Here is a 13,135-nt window from a genome sequence, read left to right as displayed (position 1 = left end):
CTAATTATGTTGAAACACATAAAAATAGCACTTGGGTATTTTAACCATGAAAAAACACACACCTTGGCCCCCCCCGCCACACACACACGCACACACAACTTGCTCAGAATATGTAAGTTGGTCAGATCCTATTTAATTACACTATATTTTATAATAAGCCTATATTATTATACCCAGTATATGGATAAAATCAATATATGGAACAAACCACAAAGCCGTCGGAATTACAAAGGATATAGGAGCTGAAAGGCATGCTGATGCTTCCCACTTTACTAAAAAGTCTGGCCATGAAAATGAGAGTCCAATTAGCTGGTCTACCTGCTAACGTATACCCCTCTTCAAGGCACCTAATGATTTCCCATGAGTGGGCTTTCCAGAATCCAGGGATGCCCACCAAGGTCTCAATGGACCCTGGGCTAATCCAAACCCTTTCCTTCGAACATAAGAAAGTGACAAGTAGCAGAAATATAATTTCCCCCCCCCTTTCACATTAAGAAAATGAGAATTACTCATGAAAGATGAAAATGTCTGCTGAGTTGGCTATTTATACTTGGCCCTGTCTGGGAAAGGTATTTTTTGAGAAATGTTTTAAAACATTTGGATCCTAGAAAAACCAAACTAAAAATACCAAAGGCCGTGGAGTGTATGCTTTGCCTCTTTCTTCCCCTCCAATCTGCCACCATGCTCACTGTTTTTACAGTTGTGTCAGTTTATTAGAAAAATAAAACTTGATTGGATCATGTGTCCATGTTTAAAAAAACACCCAGACCGGCAGGTCTGACTGTGAATATTGGCAAGTGTATGACAACCTTTCCAGAGAGGAAAGAACAACAGCAAATACACACTCCATAGGCTTTTAGATGAATACAATAGCTGGTTAGTGTAATTACATTAGGAAACTGCCAGTGAATTCATTTTTCAAAAAGTAAATCACATGGATGGAGCAATTGGCATAAACTTATCCTAACAATGTTGAAAGCAAAATGATTTGCTACGTAATCTACTGCAATGGCTTAAAAACTGGTCTTGATCTACAGCCAGGGGTCTTCAAACTACGGCCCGCGGGCCACATGTGGCCCGCAGAGGAGTCTGATTCGGCCCGCCAGGTTTTTTGGGCAGTGAGCGCAGCCGAGGTGTTACAGTAGGAATTAGTAGTTGATATAGTCCGGCCCTCCAGCTCTCTGAGGGACCGTGATCTGGCCCCCACTTTAAAAAGTTTGAGGACCCCCACAATCCAGGTTTGTAAGGACTGGTGCAGCGGGAAGACCAGGCTGCCTCAGAATACCCCTGGGCAACTGCTCTGCTCTTCCCTCAGTGAGGGAGTTAGGACTAGCTCAGGGGGCCTCAACCCAGGGTTCTTTGACACTTAGGGAGTTCCACATTGCGATGGTGGCCCATGAAGCATTTTCAGCGTTTCATAGAGCCTGAAAGAAATCACAGGTTTGTCTGAGACAGGGCTGAGGAGGTATCATATCTGGGAGGTAGAGTCATGTTAGCTCTGTAATCCTCAATGCAGTTTGGTTGGATCATGAGGCCCATGAGGGGAAAAATAAAAAGGGTTCCCGATAAAGAAAAGGAAGATCTTTGATACTTTCCAGCTCTCGAATTTACTGATCTATGCCCTCAGCATTCACTGGTGTGACTAAGTTGGGGAGGAAGATTAAAAAAAAACACGAAAGACCAATATTTACTGAGGGACATAATAAATTTGGACCAAGGGATGTGTAGAATATCCTACATACATTATCTTGCCTGTGGATTGAATATTCTTGCCTTCATTTTGGAAATGAGCTGAATTGTAACTTTTACCACAACCAACTGCCGGTAAGCAGCAGGGCCGGGATTTAGATCCCCTCTGCCTCCTTCCAGCACCATGTTGCCTTATAAAAACTGCTGCTGTTAGCTAGCTCTTAGTAATTTCATTTTTCCAGTTGGTAACACGGCTGTGAATCAATGCTTTTTCCTGTCCCCAGCTGTTCTGCACGGCCTCGGTACGGCATGCCAACATAGCCTACAGGTCCAGGGGCCTGGCCAGAGAGCAACAGAACATCTAAGATGTGTCTTCAGCCACTCATCACTGACAGCGGTGCTCTGCCAGAAACTTTCCTAGCAAACGGCCTCCTGGCTTATGTGGATGAGAGGGCAATTTGCTGCGACCACAGGCCAAACGAACGGCCGCGTGGGGGGTGGAGACTTACTCCTAACCTCCTCTTTTTCCCCAGTCCCAGTGCTGCAGGCTGTAACAATGCTTGTCCGTTTCTCCCAAGTCTAACCTATTCAGTGCTACCAAGGATGCAGAGGCGAAGCTGTGAAGAAAAAGGCCCCTAGCGTTTCATGACTAGGACCGGAACCTTTCTCCTCCAATAGGATTTTGTTTCATGTTAATTCATAGCATTTTTGTTGTCTAAAGGGTCCGCTTTTCTCCTGCCCAAGGAACATTCTGTTTTAATATGTGCACATGAGAAGTTTTTACCAGTTGTTTTTTCTCTCCCCCCCCCGGCCCCCAAATGGATCTATATAAATCTAGAGAAATAATTCTTTACTATACATTCGTTAAAACAAGGAAAGAAATAAAAACCATTATTATTATTATTATTATTATTATTATTTGCTATAGTACAAAAGACACAAAATCCAGGGCAATGGGACACAATTCTAACACATATGACCTGGCGCCAACATTTTTCTAGCAGTCTAGGTCAAGTCTGAAACTTGGTAACTAAAACAATGGGAAGAAATAGACTCATTTGGCTGGAGACAAGATCTGAGGGGGGATACACTTGGAAGCCTGCAGCCACGGTCCTGGATTTCTCATTAGCACAGAGCAGAGTCTTATGAAGACTTCATATTCCCCATGAGGACCACATTTACACAATTAACAATTCTTCGGTGAAAAAAAAAAAAAAAAAAAGAGAGAGAGAGAAGCTTTCATTATTGCATGTGGACACATGTGGGCTGTGTAAAAATATAAGAGATGTGTAACCCATGGTAAACAGAAAGTAATGATCTTAAACAGGCCAAACCCTTGAACTCGTCATTAATAAATGTCTCTCCTGCATTCAGCTACCCGGGCTGCTGGGAGCCTGTTTTCTTCAAGTACTTCAAACACTGAAATCCAGGAACATTTATTATTTTAATCCATTACAGGCAGTGCTTGATTTAACTTTATTGGTTGTGGTGGTGGTAGTGGTTATAAGTGGGGGCACAGCAACGTTCTTTTACACATCATTTCAAAAGGGCTTAATTATATTTTATAGCTTGGGCCAGGAATTCTGCTTGTTTTTTGTCTAACAAGGTTCAAACGGAGTTCAGGTCGGTGATGAATCAGAAGGAAAAGTCAGAGATGGCTATCTCTGGGAGAGGCGCTCACCCCCTCGGGAGACCGAGCAGGTATATCACGTCCACCCACCGCAGCACAGGCCAGAACTCCGCAGCCCGCCTGGCTGCTTACTGACTGCGTGGTTTTGACTTTTGGAGCAACCTGGAAATTAACACATCAGACGCTCGGCCCAGCGGGTGCCTTCTACATGTCTGCAGTTACACTGCTCTGTGTAAGGCTTCCCACTGGAACCCGAAACAGAGATGGGAACCACACAGCACTAAAACAAAAACGCACATGAAGAACGATAATCACATAGCACTGAAAACGCATAAATCCTCTCACAGAAAAAAACGTAAGCATCCCGAATGAGAGACGTGTGAGACTGCACCAACGTAATTTGGTTAAACAAGAGACCGGTGACTGTGTAAGCATTCCTGGACAGCGTGTAGCTACTAGCGGTGGTTGTTTTTTTTTAAATATCAAACATTCTTAATTTCCTACCTCTCCTTTTGAAGATATGAAAAAGAGATCATCCTAACATAGGAGTGTTAATATTGCTTATATGCTCCAGAATTATATCTAATGTTATGATAAAAGTTACAGCAGAGAATAAAGTTCACTTGTTGGGATTCTCCCCCCCCCCCCCTTGTGTAGAATTTCTGAGAAGAGGACAAAAGACTTACTCCCCAAGGGAGTATCTTACACATTTATGGTTTTTATTTCCCACTAGGTTAGGAAAATAGTATGGAACATTATTTTGAAAAAAAGTTATGAGAATTTTACTTTTTCTATTTCCCATTCAATTCTCAGAACTTTCGAAAATTCTATTTTTTTTTTTTTTCATGTCTCATTTCACCATTATGCACAGTAATCACTGTTTAAAAAGATCAGTGTTGAAAAACCTCAGTAATCTAGGGGTAATTTAAGAGTAAAAATAGAGGGACATGCCAGTTCATCAGTAGCAACTTTGAGGCTTGTTATAAAGTAACAGGAGGGAATCAGAGCAGGATTAATAGTGGTCCCCCGGTCCTGGGATGAGGGTGTCGTGTTTCCTGGACTCTAGGCCATCTGTTCTGCCTGCCTACATTTTACTTCTGCAAAACTATAAATGCACCTCTACCCCAGGGACTATAGAAAGGCATTAGAATTCCTCTGCTTTTCATTATCACAAGATTCAGTAACTCATTTCATTGTCAAGATAATCCCCTTTTACTCTTTCTTTTGCGTGGTGAAGTTTGCCAAAATGACAAATAAAATCCCAGATGTTACACACCCAATGAGGTCTCACCCTTCCCTGCAGGGCTGGGTTTAAGCTACTTGGGACAGACACAGTGTCAGGAATGACAAGACCCGGTGCCCACACCCACTGTTCACTCAGGCCGTGCGCAGCCTGGCTGGCTACCAGCTGGGCTCCCACCTCAGCCCTCACTGGCTGCTTCCAGGCAGGCCTGTCCTCTGGCTCTGCCTGACAAAGGACCCATTTCCCATGGCTCAGGCACTGGAAGCTGCACCGTTTCTTTGTAAAAGTGACGAACGTCTTCGGGCTGTTGTGAGTGGCTTGCTGTGTCCCATCTGATTGGATGCTTTACTTCCCTCAGCTTCCCTGCATCCCGGGAGCATCCGCCGGTGCTGAGGACCGCTCCGAGCGGGTCCTCTGGAGATCCAGGAACTGGACAGAAAAGCCAGAGCTCCGCTTTCCTCAACTGATGGCCCGGTTTCACTTTTCAGGACATGAAAAGGAACTTGAGGTTCTTTCTATTTTATTGGTCCCGAATCCAGTGAACATGAGAGGAGGCATTTGTATATGTGAAAAATAATATGGTTATGCTTCCCCCCCGCTTTTGTTTATACACAGAGATAAGTACATCTGGGTGGCAGAGGCAGGGGCAGTGAAAGTTGTTTAAACCGTAGCTCTCACTGACTGGGAGTTCACCTCCTGGCTTTGTGCGTGGGTGAGAAGCCCCCTTTGGAAAGGGATCCTTGCGGCTCTCCCCATTTCTGACCAAAAAGCCAAACAAGATGGCCTCGCTTAGGCTCCTCCCTAGCCCTTTGTTCATCCCCTACCTCCCTTTCCCTTAATCCGCATGGAGATGGCTAATCTCAGTGCCAGGGAAAGAGCGAGGAAGCCCGCGGCAAGGCTATTGCACAGCCCGAGCAGGGCGCCCTCCTTGCTGAAATCTAAGGAGGGCCGCCCTAATAGAGCCATAATTTACTCTGACAAGGGGAGCTGAGGTCTGCAGCCCCTTCCCTCCCGGCCTGTGGAAAGCGCTACACCGCTACCCAGGATTTATAGCTGCCTACTCATGGCTTCTTCCAGCGGCAAAAAGCCCGTGTTCTGTGTGTGTGCGTTGGGGGAAAGGTGGCTGTTTTTTTTTTTTTTTTTTTTTTTTAAACATACTACAGAATGGGATGGATTTCATGGAGAGCAGAAGAAATATTATTTGCCTTAGCACGATTCAGACAATAAGATGTAATTTCTAAGTGAGCTTCATTTTGTTATTGATAAGACAGTCCTAGGTGTTTTATTTTTTTTTTTCTTTTTATATTATACACCGACTTTTAAAATACAAGTATTACGTCTACTAAAATCAACTTTAGGGCCCTTTCCCCAAAGACGTATGGGAGAATGTAAGTGTTCTAGCAGAAATACAAGTTAGGTTATTATAAGTCACTTACACCAAGCATCTGCAGGTGGAATTAAAAAAAAAAAAAAATCAAGTCCCTTGAAACTCTCCTAGTTGAGGATTGCAGAACAGTACAGGAAACCAAGGAAAACTCGTTGATTTTTTTTAAAAGTGGAAAACATTTCATTTTGTTTCAAACAATGAACACATTTCAGAGAGAAATAGGTACATCTTTCGTCGTAAAAACCAGTAAATGAATATGGAAACATTTCAGATTTAAATGTATTGACAATGTCTTGGGAAGAACGCTAACTTTCCCCCTTTACTTTTTTTATTATTCCCCTTTCCCATGCACTTCCCCTAAATTTATGACAGTTAAATGATAAAAAATATAACTAGGCAAACTGAAATATTTTTGTACCTTTCAGAAGGGAGGAAACATGCCTACAACACATTCTCAATTGTGTTTCTCTAAATATTCCTTAGAACATAAGATTCCTCTAGCATTACACATCCATTTCAGCTCCTAAATTAAAACTCATCTGGAAAGGACCGTTTTACCCTGTTTATATAACATTGTCACATAAAGAGTGTTAAAAAAAATATTTCACTAAAAATAGCTTGCGTAAGTTAGGGATTAGAGTAGTTTCTGCTGCTATAATTATTCCTTTGTAGTTTTTTCCATGATGTTTTTGCACAGTGTTTTTGACTGTGTTTATTAAAGTCAGCACATCAAAAAGGATCAAAGAGAAAGTGAGTGAGAACCAAAGAAACCCCAAGTGTGTTGTCTCATTGGGGAGTTATGCAGATTCGCATAAACAAGTGCAAATTGCTGAGGTTTTAATGAAAATTTTCTACAATTATTTTATCTTAAGTCATTCTATACAATAACATCTGTACAGCAGATGGCTATACTGTACCAAGGCCCTGTGCCTTTTTCTTTCTCTGTTTAACAGTACATCTGAGATGACTACTTTTGTCACTGTGCTCAATTTGGTTCAGCAAATAATTTGAAAAGTGCAGCTGCTGCAGATGGTCACAATAGTTATATAAACTATAAAATCAAAGACACAGTTAAGCATTTCTGTATTAGATTCAAACTATAAAAAATTTGACATTAACTCTGTTGAGCTCCAAGATATACTATAAAATTTTTGGTCAAATGCAGAACGATGTCACTTGAGAAATATGAAATAATGACTACTGATTGGAGATTTTTTTTCTTTTTGGTGGGTGTCACTTTTAACTACTTATCAAAAATGTACCTCAGATGAAGAATTACATATGTTTTACCCAAGTTCCAAAGCATGGATTTTTTTTAAGACAATCAACTACACAATAAAAATTAATGTTTAAAGCTTAAATTATATTTTACTTTAAAGAAGTTTTGCTTAGTTAAGAGTCACTTTTTGAAAAACATGTAGTAATATTATTATATAATTGCCTAGAAATGAGTCTTCAGCAGAAACTAGAACTTAACCTTATTTTACTTAATTATAATTTATTATTATTTTGCTGGCTTTGTTATCTTCTTAAAATGTTTGAGCATGTCATTACATTGAGCAGAAAGGCACAGAAACCCAATTTGGTATTCGTTATGCTCTCATAATAAAACTGTTCAGTTTAATGGCTACCTTCGATCTGTTTTAGTTTGCTGACATAAATAACTATTTTAGAACATTTGCTGGGTACCACAATTAGAGTTGTATGATTTATGTCTTAGTCAAGGCTATAGTTGCTACTTCTGTTGCTTGACTAGATTAAAAAGCATAAATATAAGAGAAATAGGGTACACAGTTTTTCTAGGGGGGAGTGGAAAAAACAAATGCAAATACAGAATGAGTCTATGACCTTATCTAGCTCAGAGAGAGGATTTTCACGATATGTTAGAGATGTTTACAAGAATAGACGCATTAACCAGTTAACTGCCATGACATTTTGAATTTAATTTAAAAAGCTCTGCTGCTTGCATCTATAGACGCGTATGGCGCACAAATGGTTAAACGCGGATACAATACAAGTAGCTAATGAATAAAACAAGAAATGAGGCTGGAAAAAGAAAAGGATGAAGAACTGAGCACAGTATATTTAAACTCCCTCGGGCTGAGTCCTTGCCTTTCCTGCTGTATGATTAGGTAGAACTGCAAAGGTGTGGGAACAGGCCCAGTGTTGTCTGGGTTGCAATGTATTTGTGGATAAATCAGATATTGTAGTCCAGTGTTTCATAATCCTTTATGCCCTATGGACCTTACATTTTTCACTTCTAACTTTTAAGACAATAAAAAAAAAAAAAAATACGGTGCTTGCAGCTGGCTTAGTCACAAACATTTCTGGTGAGAAAGAAATAAATCATCTATTTTTTGGCCTAAAATTCATACTTCTCAACTATAAAACATTTTCTTTATCTCTTAAACTACTGTGCCCAAACTGGCTATATGGAACTAAGTTTATAGTACGTCTCCAGCTGCCTCTTAATTACTTTTTTAGTAAGCTACTATGTTGCATATAGTTTCAGGATTTACCTCAGTCCTCCTGCCCCCAATTCTTTCCTGCAAATGAAAGTGGGGGGAAAGGTTTCCCTTTTGCTACTTTTACTTTCAAAGTAAAGTTCCTGGCACGGTGCCCTGAACTTTCACGGTAGCAGCTCCAGGGATTGCAAAGTGTTATTTCCCACCTGTGCCTTGTCTTTTCCTCCCCTCCGCGCTTTCCTTCTGCCTACCCGTTCTGACTTGGGGTGAAGAACCTCGGACCCATGTAGTCAAGGTCACAAAGAGGAAAACGTAGATGTCACTGCCTCCTAACGTCTCACCTCTCCGCCACCCACCCGTCCAGGACGCTCGGTTCAGGGCCCATGCCGCCCTCTTTGCTAGGCCGGGCAGGTACATGGCTTTTTTCTGGCCGGGGCTGCTGCCTGGCCATCCGCAATGGCCCTGTCCTTGCAGAACTGCACCCTGACTTCTGTTACACTTCGGGTAGCATAGGCGCCACTAGAACAATCTCTCCTTTTTAAATAAACTGTTATCAGGGGCTTAACGCAGTGCGCCGGAATCACCTGCATGACTTTTGCAACACCGATTTCTGGGCTCCAAGCCCAGAGTTTCAGATTCATTAGGTCAGCAGGAGGGTTCATGAATTTGCATTTCTAACAAGTTCTCAGCTGATGCTGATGCTGCTGGTTCTGAGACCATACCCTGACAACCGCTGCTCTAACGGCTGGTCAGACCGTTTCTCCTTGTTCCACGACTGACTGCTGCTTTAGGGAACAGAAATTTAGGATGAACAGCTTTGAAGACATTTGCAGGAACATGTCCGAAGAGGTGGAAAGGAACAGTTTACTGTAGTTTAACACATTAAAATACTTAAAAGCTTCACGGATGTGTTACAAATTTTTTCTCTACCATAAGATCACAAATTAGAAATGTCCTATCTCTGATGGCCCTTAAAACTTTTAACCTCCAAATAATAGAAATCATCACAATTATGATTATTTCCTGATGGCTCCCAGTCACACTGTCACCTCCCTCTCCCCGCTCCTGTGACTTACCAGGTACTTTTTGTGCCGCTTTCACATTCAGGCTTCCGCTGAGGGTGGACAGAGATGCTAACAGGCAAGGCTTGCTAGGATGGGGGACAGTTTCCATGGCGACCACAATCTGAGTCGTATGGACAGAAATTTTTTGAAAGCAGGAAACAGCTCTCCACACGTTTTCTCGAAACGGAACCGTTCGTGCTCCCTCGCCATGGACTTTGGCCTTAGACAGCTTCCCACGGTAGCATTTGGAGGCTGGAAGCTCGTCCTTAAGCAGCAGGGCGTCCGACGGCGCCGGAGTCTCCTGGCTGTGTGCGCTTCTGATCTTCTTTAAAAACTGAGTGATCTGATCCAGCTTGGTGAAACTCAGGTTTGCTTTCAGAGGCTTTGATATATCCAAGTTGATGTCTGCTATAGGATTGAAAAAGATTAAAAAAAAAAAAAAATTACTGAAGCTCTCTTACTGAACGCAAGCCTTGACTTCCCGTCAAGTTCCTATTGAAGTTCCCAACATCTGCATTGTGGACTCATTAGAAGGCCAGATGTTGTCATCTTTTTACTAATCACCTAACTGTTCTCGCTGTGTGCTGCAGTTACGTGAATGACACTTTTCCTGGGCCATTTCCATGCCTACATTCCTGCCTAATCCGTGTGACTCCCTGCTCCTGACAGGATCAAGGCCACACATCTTCCAACTGAGGCTAAGGAAGCAGCCTTTCCAGTTTGGCTCTACGACTGGCATCCCTTCTTCCCAGGCAAAAGGACTCCCCCTCGTACTCAGCACAAAGTTTGACACACAGACTGGTATCAATAATATGTGTCCGACTGACTAAGTGAAGTAGCTTTTATCAAATACATGCAGAAAATGTCTGCTTCTCCTGCGGCCTGCTGCAAATCCGAAGACTCCCTACATTTTTCCCTGTGTATTTCGCATTGATAACATTTCAAATACCTCAGCATGGGTAGACTGAGATTTCTTAAAACCTCCGGTCTATTTTACATGCATCATATACTGGAAGTTGTCCTTATCTGCCACTCAGCTGCCAGACTTTAAAACTAGTAGTCTTATTAGTTCTGTGTTTGCCTTATTTCAGTGTCTTTATGTTTTCATTATCAATAAGACGTGAGACTACAAGCATCGTGAAGGCAGAGTGTGTCTACACCTTTATGTCCAAGGACTGGCATAGTGTGTCTCGCATATGTATGTGTTCAACCAATAGTTGAGTTTAGCTGAATCTCACACGTGTTCTTTTCATTGGAGCCTAAAGATATAATACAAGACATAATCCCTGCTGAAGCTAGGAAGAGCAAAGTAAGTAAGCAGCTCAAGTTAATAGCTCTTGTTAATAATTTCATTATCTACATCTCCCTTCATAAGGAGGACCTCTTCTCACCTTTCTCGGGGATCAGCACCCATTGGTTTCCTCCTGGCTACCCTGGCTCCCGCAGGGCACTGGCCCTTATAAATGTACCTTCTCTTGGGTTTCTTTAATCAGGGCTAGCAAAACTCTGAGACTCCAGCTTTTCACTAGACCTCTGAGTCACCTGACTGCAATATTAAAATGTTCCCTGCTCCCATATTTAAAAATATATATATATTATTGATTTTTTTAGAGAGAGGAAGAGAGAGGGATAGAGAGTTAGAAACATCGATGAGAGAGAAACATCGATCAGCTGCCTCTTGCACACCACCTTACTGGGGATGTGCCCGCAACCAAGGTACATGCCCTTGACCGGAATCAAACCTGGGACCTTTCAGAACACTCTATCCACTGAGCCAAACTGGTTTCGGCCATATTTTTTAAATAGTCAAAAATATCCGAACTTAAGGAATTACTCTTTAAAAACATTTTGTTGAATGTAACTGACATACCGTACAATTTACCTTCTTGAAGTATACAATTCAATGGCTTTTAGTATACTCACAAGGCTGCACAAGAATCACCACCTAATAATTCCTGAACATAGTCATCACCACATACACACGAATCTCATACCATGTAGCAGTCACTCCCCTCCATCCCCCGCCTCCAGCCGCAGCAACCACTACTTGGATTTCCATCTCTACACAGTTGCCTGCTCTGGACATTTCGCATACATGGAATCATACAATCTCTGGTCCTCTGTGTCTGGCTTCTTTCGGATATGCTTGCAAAGCCCATTCATATTGAAACATGTATCACCAGTACTTCACAACTGTTTGTGGCCGAGTAGTACTTCATCCAATGGGGATACAACATTTTATTTACCCATTATCAGCTGATAGACATTTGGGTTATTTCTACTTTTTTGGGTGTATGAACACTCACGTGTAACTTTTTGTGGACTTTTTTCATTTCCATCAGCTATATTCCTAGGAGTGGAACTCTAGGCCACATTTGATTAGGGCCATCTAGCTGGTGTGAAGTGGCACTCCATTGTGATTTACATTTGTATTTCCCTGATGACTAATGATGTTGAGCATTTACTCATGTGCTTGGTGGCCATTTGCATATATCCTTGGAAAAATGTCTATTCACCTCCTTTGCTCATTCTTAAATTGAGTAACTAGTCGTTTTATTATTGAATTGTCTGAGCTTTTTATAATGTTGGATACAAGTCCCTATCAGATATAGGTTTTGCAAATATTTTCTCCAGTTCTGTGAATTGTCTTTGCAATTATTTTGATGGTATCATTTGCAGCACAATTTTAATTTTTGTGAAATAAATATTATTTTGTGTGGGCTTTTGGTGTCAATTGACCTGCAAATAATGACTTTCCAATTTGGATGCTTTTTATGTTTTCTCCTTGTCTGATTTCTGTGGCTAGGACTTCCAGTACTATGTTGAATAAGAGTGGTGAAAATGGACATCCCTGTCTTGTTTCTGATCTTAACAGAAATGCTTTTAGTTTTTTGCCCATTGAGTATAATGTAGGTAGTGGGTTTGTCATATATGGCCTTTATTACATCAAGATAGGTTCCTTCTATTCCCATCTTGCAGAGAGATTTTATCATAAATGGGTGCTGGATTTTATAAAATGATTTTTCTGCATCTTATCGATATGATGTGATTTTTATCCTTCATTTTGTTTACATGGTGATTTGTAGATGTTGTACCAACCTTGCATCCCCAGAATAAATCCCACTTGATCATGACTTATGATGTTTTTGATACATTTCTGGGTCTAGTTTGCTAATATTCTGTTGAGGATTTTAGTATCTATGCTCATCAGGGATATTGGCCTATAATTTTCTTTCTTTGTAATTTCTTTTTCTGGTTTTGGAATTCAAATAATGCTGGCCTCATAAAATGAGTTTGGTGTCTTCCCTCCTCTTGAATTTTTTGGAATTGTTTGAGAAGGATAGGTGTCAGTTCTCTGAAAGTTTGGTAAAATTAACCTGTGAAGCCATCTGGTTCTGGACTTTTGTTTGTTGGGAGACTTTTATTACTGGTCCCATTTCACTAGCTGTAATTTGTCTATTCAAAGTCTCTGCTTCTTCCTGATTCAGTTTTGGAAGATTGCATGCTTTCTGGAATTTATCCATTTAGTCCCAATTGTCCAATTTGTTGGCATATAGTTATTCGTAATATTTTCTCAAAACCCTTTGTATTTCTGTGGAGTCAGTTGTTATAGAAATCTGACTTTAGACTCATTTAATTCCCTCTTTTCCTGGTCCA

At 41.3% G+C, this 13,135-nt stretch overlaps 1 protein-coding gene across 5 annotated transcripts in view; it reads right to left on the bottom strand.

Moving 5' to 3' along the window:
- VPS13B (vacuolar protein sorting 13 homolog B) overlaps positions 1-13,135 on the bottom strand; it is a 522,947-nt gene that overhangs the window by 131,516 nt on the left and 378,296 nt on the right. For 4 of the 5 annotated variants that reach the window (XM_084864486.1, XM_084864483.1, XM_084864484.1 and 1 more), the window contains one exon: positions 9,491-9,886. In XM_084864486.1, coding sequence (XP_084720612.1) covers positions 9,491-9,886 — 396 coding nt within the window. The remainder of the gene's footprint in view (positions 1-9,490; positions 9,887-13,135) is intronic. The other variant, XM_084864485.1, reaches the window with a different exon arrangement.

This window comes from Pipistrellus hanaki, assembly GCF_964339955.1.
Source record: "Pipistrellus hanaki genome assembly, chromosome: 17".
Taxonomy (NCBI): domain Eukaryota; kingdom Metazoa; phylum Chordata; class Mammalia; order Chiroptera; family Vespertilionidae; genus Pipistrellus; species Pipistrellus hanaki.
This window is presented reverse-complemented; position numbering and strand designations above follow the sequence as displayed.